The sequence below is a fragment of the Nuphar pumila genome, chromosome 8 (assembly GCF_984573655.1).
Source record: "Nuphar pumila chromosome 8, dmNupPumi1.hap1.1, whole genome shotgun sequence".
NCBI lineage: Eukaryota > Viridiplantae > Streptophyta > Magnoliopsida > Nymphaeales > Nymphaeaceae > Nuphar > Nuphar pumila.
In genome coordinates this window covers 105,410,291-105,423,880 of record NC_143256.1, presented here as the reverse complement: position 1 = coordinate 105,423,880, position 13,590 = coordinate 105,410,291, and the positions used below count along the sequence as shown (strand labels likewise).

The 13,590-nt window shown below is 38.9% G+C and overlaps 1 protein-coding gene across 1 annotated transcript; it reads right to left on the bottom strand.

Annotated features, from left to right (window-relative positions):
- Nucleotides 1–312: 312 nt before the first annotated feature.
- LOC149830123 (putative ABC transporter B family member 8) lies at nucleotides 313–12,076 on the bottom strand. Its single transcript, XM_090015384.1, has 8 exons — nucleotides 11,837–12,076; nucleotides 10,724–10,778; nucleotides 10,452–10,630; nucleotides 8,059–8,516; nucleotides 5,399–5,939; nucleotides 3,445–4,464; nucleotides 1,516–2,357; nucleotides 313–664 (listed from the first exon to the last, which is right to left on the bottom strand). The coding sequence occupies exons 1-8, from the start codon at nucleotides 12,074–12,076 to the stop codon at nucleotides 313–315; spliced, it is 3,687 nt and encodes a 1,228-aa protein (XP_089871510.1).
- Between the last annotated feature and the right edge of the window lie 1,514 nt (nucleotides 12,077–13,590).

Here is a 13,590-nt window from a genome sequence, read left to right as displayed (position 1 = left end):
CACTAATTTCCTTGAATGGAAACACGCCCTAAAAGGATATTAGAGTTCCCATAACACAAAGGACTACAAGGATGACAAGTCCCCTAATCACAAACATGTTTTGCTCTGCCAATCCAAACATGCTCTTGAAGGAGGAAGATGAGAACCACAAGACAATATGAAGCTATGAAGCTTGAAATTTCTTATTCATCTCGCCTTTTGCTAGTTTAGCATATATGAGGTAGCTCAAAACATGTACAATCTTGATCAGGAAATTCTCAAACTCAATTGCTAGTTTAGCATATTGATCTCTCACCATGTCTTTGGAAATGACTATGGTTGAAGCCTAGCTAGTTCAAAAAACACACCTTTCTTACTCTTAAGCTCAGCATGACTTCCATGCTCAATCACCTTCCCATCAGCTACAACAGCAATTGAATCAACATTCTTTATAGTGTTTAATCTGTGTGCGACGATGATGCTTGTCCTTCCCTTCATTATGCGATCAAGTGCTTCCTGCACCACTTGTTCCGACTGCACGTCCAATGCACTCGTCGCCTCGTCAAGAAGTAGAATTGCAGGGTTCCTTATTATGGCTCGCGCAATGGCAATCCTCTGTCTCTGGCCTCCTGATAACTGCACACCCCTTTCTCCACATTCTGTTTCATAGCCATCTTTTAGAGCACTGCATATACCACATTATGATTAATATGATGATATCCCACTCGCCATAACCACATATTAAGATCATCTCCACTACTACAGACAGAAACGCTCACAAACACATATCTATGGTATTATTAGCGCTATACCAACCAGCAGACTTCTAGTTTTTTAATATTTTATTGCATTTTTCGTAGATCAAACCGTAGATATATAGTTTATTTAATGAAAAAGAAAAGATTATTTCACCAGATGAAAGAAAAAGTTCGAGATTAAGCAAAGGAAAGAAATAGTTTTTAACTATGTTTTTTTTTTTAATGGATCTACTAGATAGACATGTGAAACTAGAGGAAATTCACAAACTCCAATACTTTCTACTATGCTATTATATGAAAGGGTATGTTTGGCATCGACTTGGCTCGTATAGTTAGACATATTGAGGTGATGAAATTTAAACTTTATACTAGCTTACAAGTTTGTCATCTGACACGAGACGACAACCATGGTTTGTCATCTGACTAGGGACGACCACGGTTCAAAACCTATTGGAGGTGTCCTTTGCTACAAGGTCAAAGCTGAGTTTACTCTTTGGTGAGCAGGGAGACCTCAAGAATTTTACCAACTGGAGGCCTGACAATGTGCAGTTGGTGATGGGGGTTTTAAATTCCGTTGGCGTAGCAAAAAGAAAAAAAGAAAAGATTTAAACTTTCTAATGGCTTTAGAAACAATGGCCTATCCAAAAATGGGGTCCATAAATAGTTCATGAATATGGCAGTAAAATTGTTGGAATTAATTCATAAACTTGGTCATGTTGGGCTATGCATGACGTCATTATTATTTCAATGAAGAAGATGAGAGGAAAAAGAATTTTACCAAATAAAGCTGTGGGCGTTAGCAGCTATAGCAGCATCGACAGTCTCAGTTTCATTGGCATCTGGTTTGCCAATCAAGATATTATCACGTATACTGCCAGAGTAGAGAACTGGCTCTTGGGAGACCATGCTGGTGAACCTTCTAAACCAAGCCAAGTCTAGTTCACGAATGTCAACTCCATCTACCCTCACAGACCCCCTCTTGACATCATAATACCGCTGAACCAGACCCAATACAGTTGACTTCCCTGACCCGCTCTTACCGACCAGACCCACACTCTTGCCACGCTTGACCCTCAAATTGAAGCCGACCAAAACCGGGTTTTGTGGTCGAATTGGATATGCGAACTCTACATCCTTCATTTCTATCGCACCTCGGATATCGGGCAACTTCATTCCGTTCTCTCTAGCTGATGGGATCTGGGTTTGGCGATCCAGTATCCGGAATACTGATGCAACTGCAACTGATCCTTTTGCCAAGTCTGATGTCATGCTCCCAGCTTCTGCGATCACCTTCCCGGTCCGGACAAGGATGAAGAATGTCTTGAACACATCACCTGCGGTGATCTCACCAGACTTGACAAGCTTTCCACCAAACCAAAAATCGAGAGCCCATGTCATAAAATTGAGGGACTGTGCAGTGCCAAGAGCGATCCCAGCCATCCATGACTTTCTTCTAGCTGCTCTCTTGGGTAAAGATTGGGACTGAGAATAGAGTTGGATGACCTTATCAATGGAAGAGTATGATGTGATGATTTTATGATTGTAAATAGCCTCAGCAGCAATTTGAGTACTCTCGTTCTGTGACTTGATGGAGTCTGATGACAATTTGGAGAGCATAACCTGTCAGTTAATCAAAATAGTCAGTTCAAGAACTCACCTAGGAAAAAAATCTGGACCAGAGCAACATTGAGCTAAGTCAAATCCACGTCTGTCTTAGTCTTGGTTGACTCAGTTGGGTCAAGAAAGTCATTGTTGACTGGCTCTTTTTAGGACAAGTTCATGCATAACTTGGCAAGGATAGTAAACCCAAGCCTAGTGTTTCAAGACCCAGTTGATTCACTCTTGTGAATCTAGCCAAACTCTGTGTTTAACCAGGGGCTGTGTTGTTAGTTAGTGATAATGACCAACAATAACCAGGTGCAGAAATGAGTTGTATTTTAAATGAAATGCAGGCATCTGTTTAGCTGAAATAGCCGTTTGTTGGTGTCCGAAAACTATTCATTGATCTTGCTATTTTCTATTTATAAATGTAGCCATATTCTATAGCAAAAGCTGTTGGTCATCTTATCAATGATGTCAAGATCGGTCTTTGAATCAAATCAATTTTCCAAACACAGGCCTGAATCGGTCTCAATCAAATTGAATCGAATGGTTTGAATCAGTCTATTAAAAACAATTTTAGAAAGAATTTAAAAAAATTATATAGAGAGGCCAATTTGGAACGAATTCAGGATGAATCGACCCGATTCCTGTGAACCGCGCCTGAATCAGCCCCTGCATTGAATTGAAAAGTGTCTGATTCAGGGACGATACGATTCGGTTTTGATAACATTGCATCTTATCATTATTGCTGGATCATCACCATCATGCATAGAGAAAATTATGAATGGGTGGCACCACAAAAAAAGTTAAAAATCAAGCCTTTATTTGTCATGCTCCCATCTTTACGAAAAAAAGGAATCAATAGAAGATGGATATTTTTTGCAGAAGTCCTGCAAAATCTTTACTTGTTGCGGCAAGCAGTATTCTGGGCTTAATTTTTAAACTTACAAGTTACAACTGAGTCATGAAATAACTCCTCCCAGAAACAGAGAGAGAGAGAGAGATTTGATGAAGAAAAAACTACAACTCAACTCCTGATTGGACCTTATCCGCATCCTATGATAAATACTGCATGAAAAACAGAGAGTAGGTAGGAAAATCATACCTTTCTAGTGTAGAAACACAGGATTGTTAAGGGCTGAGCTGCAATTATTACAAGAGCAAGTTTCCAAGCTACAACAAAGCCCATCACCAAAGCTATAATGACTGCAGCCACTGTGTGCACCAACAAAGAAACTCTGTCTGCAACCAAAGACTTCACTATAGAGGCTTCATTGTTCAATGCCGAGCACACCGCAGCACTCGAATTCTGTTCTTCATCGAACCAACCAATTTCGAACTTAAGGATCTTCTCTAGCATGCTCACTCGTACTCGTCGAGTCAGTTTCTCTCCCACCTCAGAGAAAAAGTAGTGCTGTGTTGTACTCACAACCATGGAAATCACAGAGAGGGCAACGAACATCAATGAATAGTTGCGAATTAAGGACTTCATCTCTTGATGGCTTTGGACAAAGAAGGCAGTGATCATCGCACCAATGGTGAGCGCAAAAACTGGTTGTACCGCACCTGATATGATTGCTGACAGGCTACCAACTGAGCCTTGCTTCCACTCTGAGGAGCTAAATTTAAGAAGCCGAGTGAAAGATGGAGGAGAATTATGCTTAACTGAACTCTGATTATCATCAGAGACTATGGAGATCATAGAACATGGACTAAACTTATTTAAACTAGCCCTTCCAGCACTAGTTCTAGTGACTGAGGAAATAGAGAAATCCTGTTCTTGGTCATTGGTACTCAATTGCCTCTGTAGCTTTGCTAGGCGTGCATACATGCCGTTTGGTCGTTGCATGAGTTCATTGTGTGAGCCAATCTCGACAACGCAGCCACCATCAATGACAGCAATTTGGTCTGAATATTTGATGGTGGAAAGTTTGTGGGAGACCACAATGGTGGTCCTCCCCATGGAAGCCTGATTCAGAGCAGACTGAACCATTTTTTCTGACTCCGAGTCAAGTGCACTGGTTGCTTCATCAAGTAGAAGAATTAGTGGATTTTTTAAGATAGCTCTGGAAAGGGAAATTCTTTGTTTTTGGCCTCCAGAAAGATGAGAACCACGCTCTCCTATCTGCACCAAGTATATACACATAGTAGAGGGTTAGCTATTGTTTGTAGGAAATAGTTTCCTCGTTTACTTAAGGAAAAAGATTCCATGACAGCAATATATATAAGGAAATAAACCTCAAAAATGATCTGCTGCCACAGTTTAAGGGGATTGCCTGATAGTATATTAACCAGAATCTACTCTTTTTTTTGCTAATGCTTAATTACCAAGCCACCACTGGTTTCACATGGTAGCAAGTTAATGACAGCATAACTCGTTAAATTCTGTTGGTCGTCTCCCTATAACAACACTTTGTATTGGATGCCTCGTCAATATTCCAACTCTACATATATGTTCTGGCTCTTTTATCTCAAAATCATCGTTGCCAGAGGGGGAATTGAAATCGGAAAGCAGTATAGGGATCGGAATCGGGAAGCTCTTATTTTAGACTTTGTTAGGATTCAAGAAGGAAGCAACTAGTAGTATATTGAGTCATCTAGGAAGCCATATGTGAAATCATGATTCCTGATAGAATCAGGATGTTTACATCAAAGGGATCGAAATTCCTATGTAAGAGAAACAGAATTCTCATGTCATGGGGATCAGAATTTTTATGGCATCAGTATCGTGATTTTCATATTTAAGAATGAGGGTTCTTGACAGATTCCTAAAATAATCAGGATTTCATGTAAAAGAATCGTGATTCCTGTATCATGAAAATCGGGATTCTTATGACATGCAAATAACAATTCTCATATTTCTCAGAATTCCCACTCAAAGGAATCTCAATTTCCAACTGCTTCTGTTTTGTGCCTCCTAAGAAGCGCAACTCTTACTGGTTCTAAGCGCTTTCAGTAACTATGATCAAAAGACATCATAATATATCCTCAATACTAATTGATGGCATTTGCATTGCAGTTCCAAGTAGGAAAGGAAAAAAGAGAAGTTTTGCTCTGACCTTAGTTTCATAGCCATGTGGAAGCTGTACAATAAAATTATGAGCGTTTGCAGCCATGGCAGCAGCATAGACTTCATCAATGGTTGCATCAGGCTTGCCAAACATTATGTTCTCCTTAATGGAGGTTCCAAAGAGTGCATGTTCTTGGCTAACTAGGCCCATCTTGGACCTCATCCATTTCAACTGCAGCCTCTTTATGTTAATGTCATCGATTCTCACTTCTCCGTGGCTCACGTCGTAAAACCTCTGCAACAAAGCAATCACAGTGGACTTGCCACATCCGCTTGTGCCAACAAGGGCCAATGTGCTTCCCGCAGGCACTGTGAGGTTTAAATCTTTGAGAATGGCAGATTCTGGCCTAGTGGGGTAACTGAAGCTGACACCACAGAATTCCACTTTGCCTTGTATAGTCTCTGGTGCAGTGCCAGTAGTATCATCTCCATCAATTTGTGGGATCCTGTTAATTCTTTGGGAGATCCTTGTTGCAGCAACAGAAGCCTCTGTGAAGTATTTGATATCTGGAAGGGCAAGCCCCAAAGCTCTGCAATGTCAAATTGTTTGATATACAATCAATTTTTGATGTTTCAATTTAGCCTTTAGTCTATCTTACCATGCACATCATATCCCTATTGATATGACACAATTGGTCAGTACATGCAACCCATATTTTCAGATGAATTTGGATTTTGAACATGAGCCTGCTTGCCTTACAACTGACTTGGGCACATTCATAGCAGTCATGCAGATTTGAAAATAGTTCCAAATGCTAATCAATGTATAAACCAAATGTGAACTGAGAAATTGACTGTAACAACTCAGCCTGCATCTATTATCTTGGAGGGATGGGACTTGCTTTAAGCAGGACGTACTCATGCATGAATATCTGCAACTGTTACTAGTTTCTGAGCTCCTAATGATTCAACCACTCGATTAAACACCAGGCACCAAGCTAACTAGAATTCACTTATAAGGACAATTTTTACCATGAGCTGAAACATGACCAATTTTACTTGTAAAGTGAACATTTCAGTCTTATTAAGTGAAACATGACCAATTTCGTGGTGCAATTATTGGGAATTCAGCATGAGTAGAAACACTGGAATTCATGAACTTGGTTATCTTTCACGTGATGCCAAACACAACCCTAATCATGATAGAAGGATATCCAACCTGGCTAACCCCTAGCTACCATAGAGACTATGCCAACATACTTGGTCTAGACTAAGGTTGAGTGGACCTAATCAAACTCCAGCCCCTCAAAATTGTATAGGCAAATGCCAATTTTAGCAATGTAATGGGGTGGTATTTGGAGCTTTGGCAGTGCCAGTTGTCCTCCATGCTGGTGCAAATGTATCCAAAGCAGATTGGTTGTTGGGTGGGATCCGGTTAATTAAACCTGTGAATACTGGAACCAGTTTGTCTTACGGTGATCCCAGATCCTTCCTGATCCAACTCCATAAGCTTATTGGACCAATATTGCACGAATCAGTTTCTGAATCAAATTAGTTTTCCAAAAAAAAGAAAGCCCGAATCAAATCACTTACTTTTTTTTTTAATAAGCTAATTATTTGTTTCGATTTACAACCCGAAGAAACTGCACCCGACACGAAGACCTGGTCGCTGGCTCAACCTGTCATACCTACGGTCGTCATGCCGGTGAAGTAAAACTCTGAGGCTAGGACCCTCACCCCCAGGGACTGTGCTGGGCGGATAAGCAAATTATTTACTTATGAAAAATGTTCTTGAAAAACAAGACTTATACAAATGGAAAAAATCCAAAGGTCAAATCAGCCCCCGTGTATGCTGATTCAGCCTGATACAGCTGAATTGGCCCCTGCATTGAAACGATTATTGAGTGATTTGATTGGAGTTCGCTGATTTAATTCGATGTTAACAACATTGTATTGGAACCAATAGCAGAACAGTACAACTCATCATAGGGATGACATTAGTATATATGAGTTTATCCAACCAATTCAAGTCAACTTAATCAGATATGGTAAGGATTTCTGGAAATCAGTTAAATTGGACTTTTTTTTTCTTATTTGAATCCTAATATAACTAGCATCCAAGCCTGTTTACACACCAAGTATATCGAAAAAAAGGGAAATAGCTAGACCAATCCGGGCTCGTTAAATGTTTTCACCACCAGTAAACAAATTTGACACAAAAATCAAATTAAGCTGCATCCAATTGCGTCAGATTCAGTATGCCTATATCCGATCCAAATCCATCCATCCTACAACTTTAAGTCATTGGGTCAGACTAAGCCAATTGTTTATTTTCTTTTTCGAAAAAAGGACATGAAATTTTGAAAAATTTCATTTTTTGTGTTTTTATTGACAAAAGTAAATCAATTAAAGAATGGAAGAATCGTATGATGAAATAAAAACTCAAAAACTTGTAGAAAAATAAAAGTATCATTTTTCACATTAAATAGTTGGTACAACAACAAATGTTGCAATATTTTGGTATAAATGATAATACTGAAATATTTTGAAATTATCAGAATATTTTCGCTGGTTAAAACAGTGACGAATACATTGCATTTTCTCGAAATATTTTCAAATTATTGCCAATAATTTGTCACTATGTATGCAAGCACACTTGGCAATAATCAGCAATTAATCATAAATAGAGAAAGCATGTAGAATACTTACAATCCACCAAGAATGAAAGAGATCCCAGATGCATATATCCTGCCCCCGGTCTCCCCTTTGTACATGACCAGCCTGCTCCCATACCATGCCATGAAACCCCATATAGCAAAGGTCAGCCCATTGCTCCCCACAGCCAGACCCTTTGCCAAGCCTTGGCTGAGTCCAATCTTCACTGTCTTGTTCAATATGGCCGAGTACCTCTCGATCGTCCGATTCTCCAACGTGAACGAATAGATGGTCCTGATCGAGCTAAGTGCTTGTTCCACTATAGTGTTTGCTTTGCCATACTCTGCACTGGACTTCCTTGAGAAGTAGAGGAGGTACTTTCCATAGACTAAGCCTGGTATCACTAGTAGTGTGATAAGAGGAAGGGCTACTAAGGATAGACGCCATGAGAAGTAGCAAGAGAATGCTAGGCCTGAGATAAACTCAGACAGCCGTAGGATGAACAATGGTACCTGTCAAAAAGAATTTGGTGATTATGATGATGGTGGTGGTGATATGGTGGTAGTAGATGATAATGATGCCAAAGGTCATTGATAATGAGACGATGATGCATGATTGTTGTTTGCGTGCATTACTTTTTTTTCAAAAAAAGGAAAAAGGTTCAATAATTTCATGTTGCCACATGGATCGCAAAGACAGATTTTCCCAAAACCCACCTCCATCTTCTGTGTTAAGTCTCTCTGAATACATTCATGCGTTATTTGCAGTCCAATCACTGCTCAATCTTTTTCTTTTAAATTATTTGACAAAAAAACAGCCTGGTTAACCCAGTTCAATGGCATAAAAACACTTCCTCCTTGTCCACCTGAGAGTACAACGGGCTTCAACGTTAAGTTATGGCAAAGAAGTCTCACCTGAGTTTCAAACTTATGATATCTTTTCAACTTAGTGACATTCATGAGATGTCAAGTGACGTCAAAGCGTAATTTTTTTTTGTTTTGAAACACCAGCATTCATTGTACAAGCAGTGGGGCCCACTAAGAAGTGCTGATGTCATCATTATACAAAGATGAAGGCCATGGACGGTGGTGATCTCAAAATGCAAGAAATTTGTACTCCGCACATCGCCTGATTCGATCTCGGTTCACGAACTGCCCGTACTAGATGAGTAGAGCTATCATTGCGATAACATCAGTGCCCTTCGTATGATAATAATCCTAGGACAAATCACATTCAAATTGATTTCTGTCTGGAAATGGTTGCCTATGAAAATAATGAAAAGATCAGGTGCAATATGATTGCACAAATATTTGTGCATTAAGGACTTCCATGTTGAGGACAGGGCCTGTCAGTTGTGGGGCCCAAGGCCGGATGGAGGGCGATCAGGTGTAAATGTATAAATTTTGTGTCATGTGATTGCACCTGATCCGAACTCATGAAAATCTTTAAACACTACAGGTGGTAGTTAGATGGCATTTTTACAAAGACTCTTGGAAAAGCTTAATTTCAAGATTTAAGAAAAAAATTGGTTCTTTGCAGCCTTGGGGGAATGAAAGTATTCGACATTTTGGTCAAGTCAGCCAGATCAGCAGATCTGTTAGTCAAGTGAGCAATCCTAAGGTCAGTAATCTACAGCTTGGTAGATCAGAATAAGGATAAGGATAATAACGAGAAGTGGGAAATGAAATCAACTAAGGAGAGAGATAAAATCAAGATTTGTAAAGATAAGCTTCTGAGGCAAGAACATGAGATTTTTTGTGATTGAGCATCTCGTTTGATCTTTCCAACTATCGTAAAATTATCCTTTTCTCTTTTGCTGCCATTTTCTGCTTGATCTCTTCGTAAGAGTTGTTGTATATATAATGGTCTTTGGCTTTTAATAAAAAGTCATGACTGAGTCTTTGCCATGGACATAGGTTCAAGAGAACCGAACCACGTATATCTGTCTCATCTTTCTCTCATTTTTGTTTAAATTGCTGGTTTATAGTTTCCATTATCTTAGTTGATTTTCATTCTATGCCACTTTATATACTATATAAATCTCTGTATTTGCAGCCGTATCCATGTTAAATAGCTTTGAACTATAGAAGATGATGGTTGGGGCATGTAAGGCTGGGTGGTCATGTCCTCAACTGAAGTTTTACCTCATAAGGAGGCAGGCCCATTAAGTGACCCGGTTCTTGGTGACGGTTTTACGGTCATAAAAAAAAAAGGCTATAGAAGTTGATGATGTGCAACAAGTCACTCTCAATAAAGGGTATCATGGCCAACTATCACAGACAATGTCACTAATGTTGACAATGACAGTGCAACAGTACCTAAGGTGGCAAAGGATGATGATGGTGGTGGTGGCAGCAGTTATATAATACAGCAACGATACAACTGAGTGTATGGTGATTCAGTGTAATGATGATGAGCATGTTAGGAATGATAACTAAGATTAGTACCTTCTCACTTAGAACTTCTTGTATGAGTGAAGCATCCGTTGATATGCTATCGATAATTTCTGAAACGCTTGCTTCTTGAGAATCGAAGAAGCCAACTTCTTGCCTAAGAACAGCTTCTAAATACTTGTAACGAATTCTCATCACCTGCCTCTCACTTGTTCTGCTCCAACAATAACCTTCTGCATTTTTTTTTATGTTTGTTCAACTCTTAAGCCAATCTTAACAAAAAATTATGATTAAATTCAAGAAAAGAATATAGTAATTGAGTGTACCCATGAAAGCCATCACCCATACCGCCAACCCCAAGTACACAAAATACAAACTGCACTGTCATGTCAAAAGAAAATATATATATAAGTATTCAAGCAGTCAAAAAGACATTTTAGGCATATGATTGAGTTTAATATTTTGTGCTGTCGATTGTTAAAAAAAAATGTACATACTGCCTGATCATTTTCTTTTTCTTTTTTGTAAAGTTGGAGATTTGATCTTACAATACATGTTCTGTTTAGTTTAAAATAGGTTTCAAATCATGAGATTTTAAGGTGTATCTAGGTTTTTTCAAGCGCTTTAAAGAGTACAGTGCACCAAAGTTTTACAATTCAAATTAAACGTCATGTTTTTCATCAGGAAATATTTTATACAGTCGATTGTACATACTGTCTACTAGAGTGCACGATCTTTCCTTATTTTCAACTTTTCTTGGGAACTTGATTCTAGAAATATGTTCAACATAGTGTGGTTATTTTAAAACAGGGCTTGAATCATGAGATTTTAGAGTTTATGCAGGTTTTTCAATAGTTTCAAAAATCAACGGTTTACAGTGTACCTAAATTTTTACAGTTGAAAATTTTATGTTCTTATGTCAGAAAAACACGGTCCATGTGATTTCTAGCGAATGAGCCATGCTGAATATATCTGTGGGGTCAAATTGGGTTGATGCAACCATGATTTGCAATTTGATAGTACCTTATTTTCTACTATACAAATATGTACCCTATAATGTGAACTGAACAAATTTAAAAATGACAGTTGAATCAGTTGTGCCCAAGTCCCAACTCATCTCTTGCCAAACTTGAAATTGGGGTCCTACTCCCAATTACCAAGGTACATAGACAAGAGGGGGACTTAAGATTGACATAGGTTGCTGAAATGGAGTTGACCAAGTCTATGCGTGCCAAATTATGGTTGACATTCTCGGAACTCGATCTGTATCAGATCGGCCACATATGGTGCAGTGATTCGGCTTATTCAACTACTGACTTGGCAGTGGGTGCTATAGGAACATCTTTGTGACGAAGCCTTAGTAGCCTATCCGATACCATTTGGCAAATTGCAGGTTCACAAGAAAAAGGAGAATGAACAGTTATGGATGTGAGTTTAACCTTTTGCACCTCAGACATGAAATTGTCATGACCTTCTTTGGTAGTGCTGCTGCCCAAACTGTTCATGATATTGCTTGCAAATACCAACAAGAAATTTGTAGACATTCCATCTCCAATTGCACCAATTGTGCCCAGCAACATGAGGAGCAGATCTTTCCCATCAGCATATCTGAAAATTTTAAACATAGAAGTCGTTTCTCTCTCATCTTGTGGCTTGGGTTTCTCACTGAAAGAGCTCATTCCTGTTGTTTGGTTTTTGAGAGGAAGAAGATGAATTGGGACTTTGTGAAAGCAGGACTAGGTGGATGCATGAGATGAATGAAGAAGGGGTTTATATAAGCTTTATTTTCAGGGTCTTGTATAATTTGTTGCATAGCTATTTGTCATTCAATAAAGTGTACGACCACTGTCCAGAAAAAGGATTTTTAATAGACTAGGTATTCCTTTATTTAATTATTTCTTTTACTTTTGTATGGGTGTTACTTTATGACCATAAAGGAGAATGGTTTAGACCAAATAGTTTCAAAGCATATGTAATAATTCAATTGTAAAGATGTCTCTTTGTACTGGCAGCACTGCCGTAAAGCAAGCTGTAGGCATCCACCGGCCACTGACTCTCTCTCTCTCTCTCTCTCTCTCTCTCTCTCTCTCTACGAAGGGCACGTAAACATAAGAAAGCGGTAGGTATCATTTATTTATTTTCACATAGGGATTTTAAGAAATCCTGCTTATCATCAATAAAAATACATAAACTTTCTTCACTATTGATTATTTCAGCATCAATGATTAATTAATCTTTATAATAAAATATTTCGAAATACAGAGCCAATGGAAACTTTGATATAAGGAACACATTTTCATTTGATTTGCCAATCTTCACCATCTAAAAACTAATTAATGTATAATAAAATAGCACTTATCAAACTTGGCCAAGTTCAGAGGTGCCAAACAAATCTCTAGCTGTAATACTAGCAATACAAGCACCAATATTTCAGGAGTTTGCCATCACTCAAACACAACATGAACTTCGTGTTCAGACCTTAAGGAGAAACCACAGTTATGGTCTCGTTACAGGCCGAGCGGTGCCACGTTGACCATGTCTATTTTAGGTGTAAAACTCTTCCAATACTCCTCCCATACCCACCAGGGATCATTTTCCATTGACTTTAACTTTGTTACAAAGGATGCACACACCTCAGGTGTCAAACTTGTAGAGAAATTAAGATAACAGAAAAAAATATGTGGAAGCAATATAGGATCTAACAAATGCACAATCAAATCACAACACAAGGGTTTACGTGGTTCGGTCAACACGACCTACATCCACGGGGCACGAAGAGAATAATCCACTATAATGAAAGTAAAGAGTACAATGTAGAGAGTACAACGTCCAATAGCTTGCCTAAAGCTAAAGATAATAACAACAAAGAAATCACAGGAAGAAATGAATACAAGATTACCTCTCGGGTGCACAACCGAGTCAAAGCCCACACCACAAACAACACCTCTCTCTGAGGATCAATGCGTGGTGACGAACCTTCTTCCTTCCTTTTTTTCTTTCTACTCTCTCTTTCTTACTTCTCTCTCTGCACACTGCACACAACCACTCTTCCCTTCTCCTCCCAGCACACAGCCTCTGCACCCCTATTTATAGATGGCATAGAGTCTTCTAGATATGAACCTTCTAGAAGTGAGCCTTCTAGACTCATTCCAGGAACCGAAGGGGTTTTAACCCTTCAACTTACTGCATTAAT

Excerpts from the sequence above, each read along its gene's own strand:
- LOC149830123 (XM_090015384.1), bottom strand. The coding sequence starts at position 12,076 with ATGAGCTCTTTCAGTGAGAAACCCAAGCCACAAGATGAGAGAGAAACG. Across the intron at positions 10,631-10,723 it reads ATGGGTGATGGCTTTCATGG|AAGGTTATTGTTGGAGCAGA; the intron begins GTACACTCAATT and ends AAAAAAATGCAG. Across the intron at positions 4,465-5,398 it reads CACATGGCTATGAAACTAAG|ATAGGAGAGCGTGGTTCTCA; the intron begins GTCAGAGCAAAA and ends TACTTGGTGCAG.